Consider the following 12,890-nt stretch of genomic DNA (forward strand, 5'->3'; position numbering starts at 1 on the left):
CAGATCTACATGAAGGTAAACCACAGATCTACATGAAGGTAAACCACAGATCTACATGAAGGTAAACCACAGATCTACATGAAGGTAAACCACAGATCTACATGAAGGTAAACCACAGATCTACATGAAGGTAAACCACAGATCTACATGAAGGTAAACCACAGATCTACATGAAGGTAAACCACAGATCTACATGAAGGTAAACCACAGATCTACATGAAGGTAAACCACAGATCTACATGAAGGTAAACCACAGATCTACATGAAGGTAAACCACAGATCTACATGAAGGTAAACCACAGATCTACATGAAGGTAAACCACAGATCTACATGAAGGTAAACCACAGATCTACATGAAGGTAAACCACAGATCTACATGAAGGTAAACCACAGATCTACATGAAGGTAAACCACAGATCTACATGAAGGTAAACCACAGATCTATATGAAGGTAAACCACAGATCTACATGAAGGTAAACCACAGATCTACATGAAGGTAAACCACAGATCTATATGAAGGTAAACCACAGATCTACATGAAGGTAAACCACAGATCTACATGAAGGTAAACCACAGATCTATATGAAGGTAAACCACAGATCTACATGAAGGTAAACCACAGATCTACATGAAGGTAAACCACAGATCTATATGAAGGTAAACCACAGATCTACATGAAGGTAAACCACAGATCTACATGAAGGTAAACCACAGATCTATATGAAGGTAAACCACAGATCTACATGAAGGTAAACCACAGATCTACATGAAGGTAAACCACAGATCTACATGAAGGTAAACCACAGATCTACATGAAGGTAAACCACAGATCTACATGAAGGTAAACCACAGATCTACATGAAGGTAAACCACAGATCTACATGAAGGTAAACCACAGATCTATATGAAGGTAAACCACAGATCTACATGAAGGTAAACCACAGATCTACATGAAGGTAAACCACAGATCTACATGAAGGTAAACCACAGATCTACATGAAGGTAAACCACAGATCTACATGAAGGTAAACCACAGATCTATATGAAGGTAAACCACAGATCTACATGAAGGTAAACCACAGATCTATATGAAGGTAAACCACAGATCTACATGAAGGTAAACCACAGATCTACATGAAGGTAAACCACAGATCTACATGAAGGTAAACCACAGATCTACATGAAGGTAAACCACAGATCTACATGAAGGTAAACCACAGATCTACATGAAGGTAAACCACAGATCTACATGAAGGTAAACCACAGATCTACATGAAGGTAAACCACAGATCTACATGAAGGTAAACCACAGATCTACATGAAGGTAAACCACAGATCTACATGAAGGTAAACCACAGATCTACATGAAGGTAAACCACAGATCTACATGAAGGTAAACCACAGATCTATATGAAGGTAAACCACAGATCTACATGAAGGTAAACCACAGATCTACATGAAGGTAAACCACAGATCTACATGAAGGTAAACCACAGATCTATATGAAGGTAAACCACAGATCTACATGAAGGTAAACCACAGATCTACATGAAGGTAAACCACAGATCTACATGAAGGTAAACCACAGATCTACATGAAGGTAAACCACAGATCTACATGAAGGTAAACCACAGATCTACATGAAGGTAAACCACAGATCTACATGAAGGTAAACCACAGATCTACATGAAGGTAAACCACAGATCTACATGAAGGTAAACCACAGATCTACATGAAGGTAAACCACAGATCTACATGAAGGTAAACCACAGATCTACATGAAGGTAAACCACAGATCTACATGAAGGTAAACCACAGATCTACATGAAGGTAAACCACAGATCTACATGAAGGTAAACCACAGATCTACATGAAGGTAAACCACAGATCTACTATGAAGGTAAACCACAGATCTATATGAAGGTAAACCACAGATCTACATGAAGGTAAACCACAGATCTACATGAAGGTAAACCACAGATCTACATGAAGGTAAACCACAGATCTATATGAAGGTAAACCACAGATCTACATGAAGGTAAACCACAGATCTATATGAAGGTAAACCACAGATCTACATGAAGGTAAACCACAGATCTACATGAAGGTAAACCACAGATCTACATGAAGGTAAACCACAGATCTATATGAAGGTAAACCACAGATCTACATGAAGGTAAACCACAGATCTACATGAAGGTAAACCACAGATCTACATGAAGGTAAACCACAGATCTACATGAAGGTAAACCACAGATCTACATGAAGGTAAACCACAGATCCATGAAGGTAAACCACAGATCTACATGAAGGTAAACCACAGATCTACATGAAGGTAAACCACAGATCTACATGAAGGTAAACCACAGATCTACATGAAGGTAAACCACAGATCTACATGAAGGTAAACCACAGATCTATATGAAGGTAAACCACAGATCTACATGAAGGTAAACCACAGATCTACATGAAGGTAAACCACAGATCTACATGAAGGTAAACCACAGATCTACATGAAGGTAAACCACAGATCTACATGAAGGTAAACCACAGATCTACATGAAGATAAAATAAGACTGATAGTATAACCTGAACTGCTGTGTGTTCCTCACCTGCCCTCCTGGTCCAGAGGTGGCCAACACCGTCAGTAGATACATGTCCTTAGCCTCCCGGTCCAGAGCGCTGCGAACAAACAACCACCCACTATCTGGGGCGACCCCAAACCCTGCCGCGTCACCGTCCGGACGCAGTCTGTACGAGACCGAGGAAGAGGAGTGGGAAGAGGTGGAGCCTCCGCCGTTCCCAGCAGCCTCTCTGTTAAGGGCGCGGACCTGTAGGAAGCGTGTGTTTAGAGGCGCGTTCTCCTGTAGCTCCACACGGTAGGTTAGCGTGTCGAAGGCGGGGCCCTGCGCGTCCTGAGCCTGGACATGGACCACTAATGTAAAGGTAGAGCTGAGCTGGGGCACTCCACCATCTTTAGCTACCACCTGGGAGGAGGGGGGAGGGAGGGAGGGAGATGGAGGGAGGGAGGGATGGGGGAGGGAGGGGGGAGGGAGGGAGGGAGATGGAGAGAGATGGAGGGAGGGAGGGATGGAGATGGAGGCAGGGAAGGGGGGAGGGAGGGAGATGGAGGGAGGGAGATGGAGGGAGAGAGATGGAGGAAGGGAGATGGAGGGAGGAAGATGGAGGGAGCAAGATGGAGGGAGGGAGATGGAGGGAGGGAGGGAGGGAGGGAGGGAGGGAGGGAGGGAGATGGAGGAGAGAGAGAAGTGAGTAATCTCATTTAATATTGACAAGTGCATATGATGGCCCTATTGGTACATTCTTTAAAGAAAAACTTTATTTTGGAGTTTATCTTAATAGTTTATACAAATATGATAACTCCCTGACCTGTAGGTCGTAGCGCGGAACACTCTCGTAGTTCAGTCCACCAATCAGCCGCAGCTCCCCGCTTCCCCGGTCCACACCAAACATCCTGCCCCCCGCACCGATCGAGACCAGGTCAAAACTCAGCTGACTGTTTGGACCAGAGTCCCGGTCAGCGGCCTGGACCCGGTACACCACCGTTCCCATCTTAGTCACCTCCGGGAGAAGGAGGGATTCGGAGGAGGAGGGGAGGAAGGAGGGAGCGTTGTCATTGACGTCCGAGATGGTTACACGTACGCGTGTGGTTCCGTAGGCGGGTGGCGAGCCGTAGCGAGCCTGGACCTCCAGGTCGAGACTGGGACAGGCCTCGTGGTCCAGAGGGAGAGAGGAGCGGAGCGCCCCGGAGGTAGAGTCCATGGTGAAATAACCATCTGGATCACCTGATGAGATGGAGTAGGAGATGTCCTGGGAATTACCTGAGAGAGAGAGAAAGGGAGGGAGGGAGGGAGAGATGGGGAGGGGAGGGAAGGAAGGAAGGAAGTAAGGAAGTAAGGAAGGAAGGAAGGAAGGAAGGAAGGAAGGAAGGAAGGAAGGAAGGAAGGAAGGAAGGAAGGAGGAGGGAGGGAGGAGGAGGAGGGAGGAGGGAAGGAGAGGAGGGAGGGAGGGAGGGAGGGAGGGAGGGAGGGAGGGAGGGAGGATCATAGTGGTTAATTCCATGTGAAACAGACAAGGCATTTAATAGCCTGTAATACAAACAGAGCATCAATCACAGTAAATTCCATGTCCATTTCAACTCCTGTACTGAAAAGAGTTATGATGAAAGTGGATGTATTGTTTGTATATGATTGGATTATAAATGTGTGGGACTGTCCCTGTCTATCTGTGTATCAGTGTTTTGTTACTTGTCATGTTTTGTGTGAAGTGTAGCTGCTGCTTCTACAAAAGCTAATGGGGATCCGAATTAACCAATAGACTTATTGACAGTAGATATAAAACAGTTCGAGTGGGGGATAAGGGTACTTCAGGTCCACTCCAGATGAGAGCACTTCTCTCTTGACTCCTACTCAAAACCACCTCCAAAAGAAATCATTCTGCAGTCATTCATACCAGGAAAGAGTAAACTCTAGTTCTTTGTGAAAATAATCCATGTTAAATCAGCCAACAGAGAGGTGAGGAGGGAGTAGAGATTAGAGTGTGTCCCAAATGGCACCCTATTCCCTAGATAGTGCACTACTTATGACCAGAAATCATAGGGTGAACTGAGGATACCAGGATAACTATTATCAGACCAGAGCCCATAGGGTGAGCTGAGGATACCAGGATAACTATTATCAGACCAGAGCCCATAGGATGAGCTGAGGATACCAGGATAACTATTATCAGACCAGAGCCCATAGGGTGAGCTGAGGATACCAGGATAACTATTCTCAGACCAGAGCCCATAGGGTGAGCTGAGGATAACAGGATAACTATTATCAGACCAGAGCCCATAGGATGAGCTGAGGATAACAGTATAACTATTCTCAGACCAGAGCCCATAGGGTGAGCTGAGGATAACAGTATAACTATTATCAGACCAGAGCCCATAGGGTGAGCTGAGGATACCAGGATAACTATTCTCAGACCAGAGCCCATAGGGTGAGCTGAGGATACCAGGATAACTATTCTCAGACCAGAGCCCATAGGGTGAGCTGAGGATAACAGGATAACTATTATCAGACCAGAGCCCATAGGGTGAGCTGAGGATACCAGGATAACTATTATCAGACCAGAGCCCATAGGGTGAGCTGAGGATACCAGGATAACTATTATCAGACCAGAGCCCATAGGGTGAGCTGAGGATACCAGGATAACTATTCTCAGACCAGAGCCCATAGGGTGAGCTGAGGATAACAGTATAACTATTCTCTGACTACACCAAGACTCCAATGAATGTCTCATACAAGTAGTGAGGTATGCATAACTCATTCCATGTGTGTTACCGCTTGAGAACCACTGTAGCCAACCGATTTAGTGAGAGTAAGACTGGACCCATGGACCAAGACTATACCATAAAAGCCTGGGACTTAGTTAGAGGCAGAACAACATTAACGTAAACTGCTTTAAACCGGGTGTACAGCTGAGACAAAATCCCCCACGTCGTTGCCCATCTCGGGGCACGTGGCCATCACCGACGCTCGTTTCATGTGAGCCAATCAGAGGGCTACCGATCCAGTCTCTGAGCCGTCCCAGATGTCCTGAAATATTTCCAAATGTTTGATTTTATCGGCACAAAATCTGAAATTCTCTTGTAGTGTGAGATTTGAGAACTTTGATGAGTATTAGCCAATGAGAGCCGGCAAGAGAAGAAGCCAGTGAGATTATGAAGTTGTTTCATCCCCCAGAATGTGTAGACTCTCCAGCAGGAGCGATGACTACTAGCATGCGTTTATTCTTGACTTTAATCAAAACCAAAGTGTCAAATGGTTACAGCTCTGAAGTTCACAAGCAACGTTATTCAATTCAAAATGTTGGCTAGAAATTTCAACTCTGTATGGCAAGCGTGCAAGTCTGACTGATACGTTGTATGAGGTTGCTTTGAGCCACAGCTCGTTTGTTTTAGTGAGACAGCGTGGTATGGAGAATTCTCACGACAAAGGGAAGAATCTTGTAGTGTGTGTGTGACCCCCATCTGTACCACATCGTTTAGTACCACTACATCTGTACCACATCGTTTAGTACCACTACATCTGTACCACATCGTTTAGTACCACATCGTTTAGTACCACATCGTTTAGCACCACTACATCTGTACCACATCGTTTAGCACCACTACATCTGTACCACATCGTTTAGCACCACTACATCTGTACCACATCGTTTAGTACCACTACATCTGTACCACATCGTTTAGCACCACTACATCTGGACCACATCGTTTAGTACCACTACATCTGTACCACATCGTTTAGTGTGCGCACCACTATGTTGAAAAGACAAAAAACGACAGGAAAGACGTTGGTTTAATGTGATGTTAGGATTTAGAAAGTTGTGTAGTTTACTCCCGCCGTTACACTATGAAGACAATAGAAGGATAGAACAGCTACATTCAACAGATCAATAGACCTCAACTGACAGGGGAGGACTTCCGGTCGGGCGATGTAACGTTTTCTACACGCCGCTGTTAGTTTTTATGTGGATGTATCAGTTGGTTATATTCTTTTAAATCACTTTTCATTGTACCATGAGCAAGACCAACCCGAAGAGAACTGCTACGACTAACACATCGTCGAAGGCCGAACCAACTACTGGATCACAGAAAATGCTGCAGAGTCGGAGGCCTTGTCTATGACCACGCTTGTAGCTAAACAAAGGAGTAGCCTAAAAGAGGATTTGGCTTCTCTCATCAGCACTTCATTGGCACCTCTCCAAACCTCCATTGCCGCCTTTTGAGAAACGGTCAACACGTTTGGGGCGACGCCTCACTACACTAGAAGGTTTCTCCACTGACAACACCGAGCGGACTGCCGAGCTAGAGGCAGCTCTCTCTCATATGAAAACGGCCAACACAGCTCTACTTTCCAAGGTAGATTCGTTGGAGAATTATACCAGAAAGGAAAACATCCGGATTGTTGGCGTCATGGAGGGAATTGAGACTGGAATCAACCCTGTGAAATTTGTCTCTGACATGCTGGTGGAAGTGATGGGTTCGACCGAGCGCACAGATCCCTCACCCTCAAACCCAACTCAGGGGAGCGGCCTAGGGCGATCATAGCCTGCTTTCGTCATTACCAAGACAAGGAACGCGCAATGCGCTGGGCGAGGGAGCATCAACCAACATTCCGTGGCCAAGATATACAATTCTACCCAGACCTGAGTGCCAATCTCGTGAAGACAAGAGCTGAATTCAAGGACATCAAAGCCTGTCTCTACAAGAAGGGGATTAAGTTTCAGCTCCTGCACCCTACCGTCTTCGTGTCTTTTATGAGGGAGAGACCCTAACTTTTGACACACTGTCCGAGGCTAAAGCATTCTATGTCTTGCGCATAGAATTAAGTTGATAAAGGTAGCAGCCCAGCTGGCTAGCCATGGTGGGAGGAATATGTGGCTGGCTACGATGACGATGATGATGATGATGATGATGATGATGATGATGATGACGATGATGATGATGATGATGATGACGATGATGATGATGATGATGATGATGATGGTGATGACGATGATGATGATGATGATGATGATGACGACGATGATGATGATGGTGATGATGACGATGATTATGATGATGATGATGATGATGATGATGATGATGAGGATGATGATGATGATGATGATGATGATGATGATGATGATGATGATGATTTTCAGAAAGGGGAAGTGCCTTTACATTTGATCTTTCATTCATTGTGAATAAAAAATATTATATAAAAATAAAGACCTCAAGTAACAGACAAATATCAACACCTCATCAGAAGAGCAGAGACTTGTTAAACTGTTAAACGTACCAGTCTTGGTGGCAGCATGGACCTTGCCCACCTCAGTTCCCCTGAGGACCTCCTCAGACACTGTAAAGTAGTACTGAGCCTGGTCAAACAGAGGGGGCGCCACCGAGCCGCCAACCACGCTCACGTTGACACGGGCGTTTACCGGCGCCGTCAGACCGCCGCCATCCTGCGCCGAGATCACCATGGAGACCAGGGTGTTGGCCTTACTGTGAAGCGACCGCGCAAGAGAGATCACACCTGGTGAGAGAGAGGGAGGGAAGGAGGGAGAGAGAGAGAGAGAGAGAGAGAGAGAGAGAGAGAGAGAGAGAGAGAGAGAGAGAGAGAGAGAGAGAGAGAGAGAGAGAGGAGAGAGAGAGAGAGAGAGAGAGAGAGAGAGAGAGAGAGAGAGGAGAGAGAGAGAGAGAGAGAGAGAGAGAGAGAGAGAGAGAGAGAGAGAGAGAGAGAGAGAGAGAGAGAGAGAGAGAGAGAGAGAGAGAGAGAGAGAGAGTGAGAGTGTACATATTACTGAGCAGGTCAAATCTGTAGAGAGTTGTGTTGAAGGGATGGTGAAAGTATTATAATTAATATTAAAACACAGTCAGTCAACTTCACTAAACTGTTATTGTTTTACTGCAGCGATCACAATTTAAACCAGACAGCTGTCTACACACAGGGAACATTATGGTATCACACACACACAGACAGACATAGGCACAAACGCACACTCACACACACACCTGTGTCTTTGTTGAGAGTGAAGAAGGCGGAGCCTCCACCCGGCACCGTGCGATAGGTCACCCTGCCGTTGTCACCAGCGTCAGGGTCGTTGGCCATCACCTTGGTGACGGAGGTTCCGGGGGCGCTGTGGGTGCTGAGGCTCACGGTGTAGAGTAGGGGATAGAAGGATGGACGGTTGTCATTAATGTCCTCCAGATACACACGGACACGGGCCACCACACTCAGACCACCCTATAGAGAGGGGGGGGGGGATGGAGAGAGAGAGAAAGAGGAGAGAGAGGAGAGAAAGGGAGAGAGAGAGGAGAGAGAGGAGAGAGAGAGAGAGAAAGGAGAGAGAGAGAGAGAGAGAGAGAGCGTTAGGAAAATCTTTGCGATTAAGTTTCTGGAGTCAGAATAGAAGATAGAATAGAAGATAGATTAGAGAAGTAGGGATGACATTATTAGGGGTGTTCTTGAGGACCTCAGAGTTTCAGGAGAGAAACTGGGAGGGGCTGGTGGACAAGGTCTAAGTTGTCTAAATGGCGGTGGTTGTTGCCACTGAAGTCTTTCAGAGGAAGGGTCCTGGTCGCAAACAACTTGGCCGCTCCAATGCTCTGGCACATGCAACTGCAGAGGTCACTGGTGGATGTATTTTGGTCTGGCCAACACTGGACACTTGCAGCAGTGTTACACCTCCCTTTCCATGAGGGTGGCCAAGGGCTGATGGATATTGGGTCCAGACTGATAACTTTCTGTCTACAAGCTGCACAGAGACTTCTGCACCAGCAACGGGTGTGCTGGAGAGGCACTGCTTGGGCTGTTCTGAGGAGAGCAGGGGACCTTGGGTATGACAGGCACTTGTTCCTGTTGGATCTGGAGCAGGGTCCATATGTCAGCCATTACTCTGTTCCTGTTGGATCTGGAGCAGGGTCCATATGTCAGCCATTACTCTGTTCCTGTTGGATCTGGAGCAGGGTCCATATGTCAGCCATTACTCCGTTCCTGTTGGATCTGGAGCAGGGTCCATATGTCAGCCATTACTCTGTTCCTGTTGGATCTGGAGCAGGGTCCATATGTCAGCCATTACTCCGTTCTACCGTGCTGTGCCACGAATGACATGGACCTGCCTCCTTTCACCATGGCTGCCGCTGCAGGGGAACACCAGGAGGGGGAGGGAATGATCCTGTCGTTCAAGACTCAGGAGCTGAGGGCCTTTTGTGCTAGCCAGCAGAAAGACCATCTGTATGGGCTGAGGGTAGCGGGGTGGCCAGGAGGGTTGGGACCAAGCTCTTCTCTGAGAGGATGTTGGTGCTCCCTGTATAAGCCTCTCTCTCTCTCTCTCTCTCTCTCTCTCTCTCTCTCTCTCTCTCTCTCTCTCTCTCTCTCTCTCTCTCTCTGTCTCTCTGTCTCTCTCTCTCTCTCTCTGTCTCTCTCTCACTCTCTCTTTCTCCGTCTCTAGATGTTGGTGTTCCCTGTATAAGCCTCTCTCTCTCTCTCTCTCTCTCTCTCTCTCTCTCTCTCTCTCTCTCTCTCTCTCTCTCTCTCTCTCTCTCTCTCTCTCTCTCTCTCTCTCTCTCTCTCTCTCTCTCTCTCTCTCTCTCTCTCTCTCTCTCTCTCTCTCTCTCTCTCTCTCACACTCTCTCACTCTCTCTCTCTCTCTCTCTCTCTCTCTCTCTCTCTCTCTCTCTCTCTCTCTCTCTCTCTCTCTCTCTCTCTCTCTCTCTCTCTCTCTCTCTCTCTCTCTCTCTCTCTCTCTCTCTCTCTCTTTCTCCATCTCTAGATGTTGATGCTCCCTGTATAAGCCTCTCATAGAGAAATCATACTGCTGATCTACACTGGAGGATTATTCAAGGGGCTTTCGCTACGAACAGATACGTGTCACACCTTGATCCACCAGTGAGGAGGGGGTGTCTGTTCGGTGGGGAGGAGGAGACAGTGCAGCATCAGTTTTTTCCTTATTCCAGGCTAGTTTTCTGTCCTGGGTGGGTGCCTCTGACCTGTACGATGTAGGGCCAAGGTATAACTTTCTAGGTCCGTTAAAATGAAGTAAAGTTTGTACTTTTAATTATGTAACCAATAAAGATATTTAAAATCTCTCACTCTCTTTTCCTCTCTTCATATTATTTCCCTCTCCTTATGTCTCCTTATCTCTCCTTATCTCTCCTGATCTCTCCTTATCTCTCCTTCTCTCTCATTCTTCTTATCTCTCCTTTAATTGCTTTACCATACCTGTGTTGCCATGTCCCCTCTCTTCTCCCCTCTCTCCTCCCATCTCTTCTCCCCTCTCAACCTCCCCTCTCTTCTCCCCTCTCTTCTCCCCTCTCTCCTCCCATCTCTTCTCCCCTCTCTCCTCCCCTCTCTTCTCCCCTCTATCCTCCCCAGTCTCCTCCCTCTCTTCTCCCCTCTCTCCTCCCCTCTCCTCCCCTCTCTTTTCCTTTCTCTTCTCCCCTCTCTTCTCCCCTCTCTTCTTCTCTCTCTTCTCCCCCCTCCCCCCTTTCTCTCCTCCCCTCTCTCCTCCACTCTCTCCTCTCTCTCCTCCCCTCTCTTCTCCTCTCTCTCCTCCCCTCTCTCATCCCCTCTCTCCTCTCCTCCCTTCTGTGTGTGTGTGTGTGAAGAGAGGAGAGGAGAGGAGAGGAGAGAAGAGGAGAAGTGAAGAGAGGAGAGGAGAGGTGAGAAGAAGAGAGGAGAGGAGAGAGGAGAGGATAGAAGAGGAGAAGTGAAGAGAAGAGAGGAGAGGTGAGAAGAAGAGAGGAGAGAGGAGAGGAGAGGAGGGTAGAAATGAAGAGAGGAGAGGAGAGGAGAGGAGAGGAGAGGAGAGGAGAGAGAGGAGAGGAGAGGAGAGGAGAGGAGAGGAGAGAAGAGGAGAGGAGAGGAGAGGAGAGGAGAGGAGAAGAGAGAAGAAGAGAGCAGAGGCGAGGCGAGGCGAGGCGAGGCGAGGAGAGGAGAGGAGAGGAGAGGAGAGGAGAGGAGAGGAGAGGAGAGGAGAGGAGAGGAGAGGAGAGGAGAGGAGAGGAGAGGAGAGGAGAACACAAGATAGGTTCTCACCCCATCAGTAGCGGTCACAGTGAGGTCATAGTTGCCTGACCCCTGCTCTCGGTCCAGTGTTGTGCTGGAACACAGCTGACCAGTCTCCTTGTTGACAGTAAACTGGGCCGGTACCATGCTGCTAGAACCAGACCCCAGGGAGTACGATACTGCTCCGAAGGAACCACGGTCCGCATCCGTCGCTGTCACCTGGAGAGGGAGGGAGAGAGAGGAAATGTTAAAATAACTGTTATTCACTAATCTTCACTAATCCTCTCCTTAGTAGCGTCTCTTGAGCACTGTGAATCAATATGACATGCCTTCTCCAAAGTATGTGGAATAATCTAGTCTATTTCTAAACGGAACCATATTTAAACAGCATGTTATAGTCCACGGACATCCACCAATTATCCACCGTTCTCAGTACAGTCAATCTCATACAAAATACAAAGTAATATTTAAACAGTGTACAATTACACTGCAAAATGGATAAAAGTGACACAAGCAGATTCTAGACTGCCTGATGCCAGGGCTCGTACCACATCAGCAGTTCTAGAGTATCTGATGCCAGGGCTCGTACCACATCAGCAGTTCTAGAGTATCTGATGCCAGGGCTCGTACCACATCAGCAGTTCTAGAGTATCTGATGCCAGGGCTCGTACCACATCAGCAGTTCTAGAGAGTTCTTCTGTTGCAGATCAATGTGGTAGTTCGATTAAGCTGAACCGCGGTGCACCGGGCTATGGCCCGTGACGTGAATGGGCAAAAGCGGTGAGGGAGGAGTGCCCTTCTCAAATCCAACAGTAATCTGCAATGCTCTCTCATGTTTTCAACAAGGCAGGATGATGCGTTGTCCAGAAACATACAACATATATTTTCCATAAAATATATGATCACATTTTCTAACTATACTGAACCAAAATATAAACGCAACATGCAACAATTTCAAAGATTTTACTGAGTTACAGTTCATATAAAGAAATCAGTCAATTGAAATAAATTCATTAGGATTTCACATGACTGGGCAGGGGGCGCAGCCATGGGTGGGCCAGGGAGGGCATAGGCCCACCCACTTGGAAGCCAGGCCTATCCACTGGGGAGCCAGGCCCACCCAATCAGAATTAGTTTTTCCCCACAAAAGGGTTTTATTACAGACAGAAATACTCCTCAGTTTCATCAGATGTCTCAGTGGCTGATCTCAGACGATCTCACAGGTGAAGAAGACGGATGTGGAGGTCCTGGGCTGGCGTGGTTACACGTGGTCTGCGGTTGTGAGGCCGGTTGGACGTACTGCCAAATTCTCTAAAATGATGTT

General features: G+C 47.1%; 1 protein-coding gene across 1 annotated transcript in view; it reads right to left on the reverse strand.

Annotated features, from left to right (window-relative positions):
• dchs1b (dachsous cadherin-related 1b) overlaps window positions 1–11,781 on the reverse strand; it is a 61,452-nt gene extending 49,671 nt beyond the window's left edge. The window contains exons 1-5 of the mRNA XM_041851448.2: window positions 11,597–11,781; window positions 8,572–8,803; window positions 7,856–8,092; window positions 3,393–3,844; window positions 2,615–2,989 (exon numbers count right to left, since the gene is read on the reverse strand). Of these exons, the coding sequence (XP_041707382.2) occupies window positions 2,615–2,989; window positions 3,393–3,844; window positions 7,856–8,092; window positions 8,572–8,803; window positions 11,597–11,713 (1,413 nt within the window). The 5' untranslated portion in view covers window positions 11,714–11,781. The remainder of the gene's footprint in view (window positions 1–2,614; window positions 2,990–3,392; window positions 3,845–7,855; window positions 8,093–8,571; window positions 8,804–11,596) is intronic.
• Window positions 11,782–12,890: the final 1,109 nt, after the last annotated feature.

Source organism: Coregonus clupeaformis, chromosome 27 (assembly GCF_020615455.1).
Source record: "Coregonus clupeaformis isolate EN_2021a chromosome 27, ASM2061545v1, whole genome shotgun sequence".
NCBI classification, from domain to species: Eukaryota; Metazoa; Chordata; class Actinopteri; order Salmoniformes; family Salmonidae; genus Coregonus; species Coregonus clupeaformis.